This window comes from Gadus chalcogrammus, chromosome 4 (assembly GCF_026213295.1).
Source record: "Gadus chalcogrammus isolate NIFS_2021 chromosome 4, NIFS_Gcha_1.0, whole genome shotgun sequence".
NCBI classification, from domain to species: Eukaryota; Metazoa; Chordata; class Actinopteri; order Gadiformes; family Gadidae; genus Gadus; species Gadus chalcogrammus.
The window spans coordinates 28312605-28317604 of NC_079415.1; the positions used below are offsets into that span (position 1 = coordinate 28312605).

Genomic DNA, 5000 nt, shown 5'->3' on the forward strand with positions numbered 1-5000 from the left:
AAAATACTCCAGACTAAAAACGAGGAGCAAATAAATGATTGATAATCATTTATTAATAAATGGGGGACATGAGGTCAGGGAGAAGTGGGAGTTTCGACACAGAATAGCTTCGCTTTCTCTAACGCTCGTGACGTCTTAGCCCCCCCCCCCCCCCACCCCCCGCCCCCATCTGCTGTTCATTTTTTCTAAACCCCACCCCTGAGTGGTCTCAGCGGGCCGTGAAACAAACCACACCAGGCATGCAGAGCACCGCTGACGTCACTGGGGCTGCTGACGTCTGGGAAAGCCCTCCTGGCATTCAGGAGGTCTTAAATCGTTAGCCTCATAGTATAATTGCCTCAGTAATGTTTTGGCCGAATTCTGAAATCCAACCAAACACTCCTAACGGAATGTAATAAGCACTATGATTGGCTATATCCTAAGCCAATCATAGTGCTTATTACATTCCGAGATCACCATCTGCCTACTGAGGCATTTTTGACGATAAATACAAAATTGACCTAATAATTTGACTTAAACAATTATGCTAAGAGGCTGACGAAATGCATTTTTAACAAAAAAATCTTTGGACATTTCTTTTTGTAAAGGGAGTAGTTTGCGGAGTTCTGTACTGTTTGTTTTGAAGAGTGTTGCAGTCAACACACAGTGGAGGGAGAAACAGACTCGGGTCAAACTAAATACTTGTAAAGGGGTGTTCTCCCCATCGCTCATGTTAATGGGCCGGCCCGCTGCATTCGGGGGTGTGACATCAGCGACCTCGCCGCCGTCCTCGGCAAAGCCGTCGCCGTGGGCCGCCGGCCGGGGGGCGGGGGCCAGCGAGGTCACACTGAGGACGGAGAAGTCGATGGTGGCACGCTTGGAGGTGCTGCCCCGCCCCTCGCCGCTGAGCGGGAGGGGGGCGGGGAGGGGGGGCACGTTGACCGACGCAGACCTTCGGAAGAACCTCTCCCTCTGCTGGGAGGGTTGGGGTTAGGGTTAGGGTGTGGTGGGGGCTGCAGTTCAAACATGAGGGGTTTGGATGAAGGGATCAGCGCAATTTTCTTTTTTTTTTTCAATGGCGGCCATTTACAGGTCAGAGGTTCTGATGCACGTGATGAGCTCGGGTGGCCCGGATCCACCTTTGACCTTCGACCTCTGCTGTGAACCAAACGTACCCTAAACACCAAAGGAGATCTTACACAGTGGACATCCGTGTCCCAAGGACGAACGGGATGCGACGAGGATCAAAACAAGTGTTGCATTTAAATTTGTGCATATGTATACAAATATTAATAAATAACAGAATGCAACTGAAACATGGGTGGATCTGGATTGAACGCTTTGGTAGGACCAGGGTTTCATGTCCCCATTACCAATGAAACTGAAGTGTGTGCATGTACGTGTGCGTGTGTGTGCATGTGCTTTGCCTGTGCGTGTGTGTGCATGTGCTTTGCCTGTGCGTGTGTGTGTGTGCGTGCCTGTGCGTGTGTGTGTGCGTGCGTGTGAGCGTGCATGCATGTGGGTGTGCGTGTGCGCGTGCATGCTAGCGTGTGTGTGGGTGTGCGTGCCTGTGCGTGTGCATGTGCGTGTGTGTGCATGTGCTTTGCCTGTGCGTGTGTGTGCGTGCCTGTGCGTGCGTGTGTGTGTTTGTGCGTGCCTGTGCGTGCGTGCGTGTGCGCATGCGTGCCTGTGTGTGTTTGTGCGTGCCTGTGCGTGCGTGCGTGTGCGCGTGCGTGCTAGTGTGTGTGTGTGTGTGTGTGCGTGCCTGTGCGCGTGCGTGTGTGTGTGTGTGTGTGTGTGCGTGCGTGTGCCCGCCGTGCATGCATGTGTATGTGTGTTACCTTGTCCAGGGAGTTGGCCCTCTCTCTGCTCTTGTCCTGCAGGCTGTTGCAGGAGTCCGTTGAGACCAGTGACGCCCGCGACCCGGGCTGCAGGACCGAGCCCGCGGGGGTGGAGGGGTGGGGGGAGGCTGGGGGGGAGGGGGGGAAGAGGGGGAGGGGAGAGGGCGGGACGAGGTGTGGCCACATACAATACAGTGAATATTTAACGCTAGGGAAGGCAGTTTGGAGAATCCAAACGGAGAAAGAGAAAATGTGAAAATCCTAGACCATGATTGGACGGGCCTGCATCTGCCACAGATGCACAATTTATTTCTTGTTTTGTCAGAGCATTGGATTTATTTATATATTTCCGGATGTTAAGCGAATTTCAACAAATAGGATGGAAAATACTTTAAAAAATGAATTGCCTAAACTAGCTCTAATAATGTTGCTATATTACCCTATTATTCACTATTTAGTAATTTGGCATGTGCATTTATCCAAAGTAACAGTCAATTATATTTTTGGGGCATTATTGACAAGGTGGGGGGTTTAACTTAAGGATGCCTTTGACAGGTAGAGTTCTGACATCAGGGTTCGAACCAAGAACCTTTCGCCCTTGGGGAGTCACCCTAACCATTAGTTTGTCGTGCCCTCTGGAGACTATCCATAATTTGTTCCAATGCTTGTGTGTATGTAAAACTCTGGGCTGGATAGGTGTGTGTCTGTGTGTGTGTGGGGGGATTTATGTGCCGGGGATTTACCTGTTCCTGAGATGGCCCCGAACACGTCCTTATGGAGCGCGCTCTCCATACAGATGCTTCCTGTCTTCATAGGGGTTGCCAGGGAGTCTTCTCTGGTATTCTGGAAACAACAAGCAAACATTAAACACTTTAATTAAAGAAAGAGGAGGATCATAATTCTCCTTGTGTCTGTAAGTCTTCAAAATTGTTTAGTTTGAAGATTCCAACCACAACTGGCTGATCTTAACACCACATCTGTTAAAATGTGTCAAAAATAATCGAAACACACCCCAGCTGTAACTGACAGACCGTGAGAAAAATAACGGCGTAGAAAAATGCTCAAGCTGCAGTTCCTAATGTGGCCACCAGGTGTCAGACTCACGCTGTTGTTCCCGCTGAGTGCCGGGGACTCCTTGGCGTCCAGCCGGTGGACGTTCTCCAACAGCAGGCCGAAGAGTGGGAGGTAGAGGGTCGACAGTCTGGCCTGCTGGCTCTGGCATCACGAAATACAACTTTGATTCAGCTTTACATTTGAAATATAACGTTTAAAACATAACTTTAAACATAACTTTGTGTTGTCTTGTTCTTAAGAATGAATAGAATCACCATTTGTTCTTACATTCTTATAATTCCACCTTCTCACTCTTCCACTCGTTACAGGTTTTCATTTATTAATAAAAACACTAACAGCGCCCTCTATATGTAAAGCATGTATATAACAGGGCCATATAATATACATACATAACTCATGAGCATGATTGTATGGTTGGATATCTTTTGTTTTTAAGTAATTCTCATCATCATCGTCATCCTCATCATCATCCTCATCTAGACTTGGTAGCCCCGTACATTCTGCCGGCGTTTTGAGTTCGCCCTGCAGATGGGTCTGGAGAAGAGCAATACATTTCTTTCTAGTTTTGATACGTTTTTGCGGGAGCCAATCACCAAGCCGGCTTTCACCCTGGCGCACTATTGGCTGGTTTAGCACAATGACGACAGGGAAGCGACGACAAGCAGCCGATTGCGTACATTGCGTCATTTGAACTAGGCCTCATTGATCACGACCCTTGTGCTAAAGAAAATGACAGCATCTTCCCCGAACAACGATGATGAGGCTAATCTTCATCGTCATCATCCTCTTCATCATCATCCTCTTCGTTATCGTCATCGTCATCATCCTCTTCATCATCATCCTCAACCTCATCATCCATCACATAACAGTGTGTTCCCCCGTGCGGGGGGAGGGGCTTGCGGCTCACCTTGGCGGCGTAGCGGTCGTCGAAGGTGTGCTTCATCATCAGGCTCTTCAGCACCTGGATGGCGACCTGGCGGACCTCGCCGTGCTCCTGCAGCGCCCCGCCCACCTCCCGCAGCAGCAGGCCCACCAGGAAGTGGTTCCGGCAGAAGTCGTCGGTCAGAGAGTAGTCGGGCTGCAGGTCTGAGGGCGGAGTCGACCGTGGATCAATCGTCAGATTAACCAATTAACCACTTAACCAATTAAGGGTTAGCCAACTAACCTGGTTAACAAATGCACTAATAGAAGAACTGCTGTACTGATGTATTTATATACTAATGGACCTATTTACTAATGTACTAACCACCTAAAGAGCTAATGTACTTATGTACTTATTTACTCATGGACCTATTTACTAATGTAATAACTAACTCAAGAGCTAATGTACTTATGTACTTATTTACTCATGGACCTATTTACTAATGTACTAACTAACTAAAGAGCTAAAGTACTTATTTACTCATGGACCTATTTACTAATGTACTGACTTACTCAGTACTAAGGTACTGATGTACTGACGTACTGATGTACAGGTGACCAGATGATTCGTCCACCAGTAAACCATTGAACTAATTACAACATCAACAACTTGATGTGATTAGCTGATTTAATAGGCTCAAGGGACATGCGTGTCCTTGTCTTCGATGTGGATACTAATTACTACCGGGGGTCATTTAAGCGATCCTATTCCCTTCATCATCCTCCAATTAGATTGGAGTGACATTGTGTGTGTGTGTGTGTGTGTGTGTGTGTGTGTGTGTGTGTGTGTGTGTGTGTGTGTGTGTGTGTGTGTGTGTGTGTGTGTGTGTGTGTGTGTGTGTGTGTGTGTGTGTGTGTGTGTGTGTGTGTGTGTGTGTGTGTGTGTGTGTGTGTGTGTGTATATGTATGTGTATGTGCCAGTGTGCGTCTGTGTGTGTGTGCGTTACCTTGGAACCTGTGCACGCGGCCCTTGCTGAAGAGCATGGGCAGGTTGAGGGGGACGTAGTGCTCGTGGTTACACACCACCCGCAGGAACTCAAACTTGAACTCGTGCAGCGTCTGTCAGGGGGGTTCATATCATCACCATCATCATCGTCATCATCATCAATATCATCATCGTCATCGTCCTCATCATCATCAATATCATCATCGTCATCGTCCTCATCATCATCAATATCATCATCG

At 48.2% G+C, this 5000-nt stretch overlaps 1 protein-coding gene across 5 annotated transcripts in view; it reads right to left on the reverse strand.

The window, feature by feature from the left end:
* LOC130380729 (dedicator of cytokinesis protein 9-like) overlaps positions 1-5000 on the reverse strand; it is a 78098-nt gene that overhangs the window by 19136 nt on the left and 53962 nt on the right. For all 5 annotated transcript variants that reach the window (XM_056588038.1, XM_056588035.1, XM_056588037.1 and 2 more), the window contains exons 29-33: positions 4763-4874; positions 3802-3980; positions 2925-3035; positions 2564-2663; positions 1821-1948 (exon numbers count right to left, since the gene is read on the reverse strand). In XM_056588038.1, coding sequence (XP_056444013.1) covers positions 1821-1948; positions 2564-2663; positions 2925-3035; positions 3802-3980; positions 4763-4874 — 630 coding nt within the window. The remainder of the gene's footprint in view (positions 1-1820; positions 1949-2563; positions 2664-2924; positions 3036-3801; positions 3981-4762; positions 4875-5000) is intronic.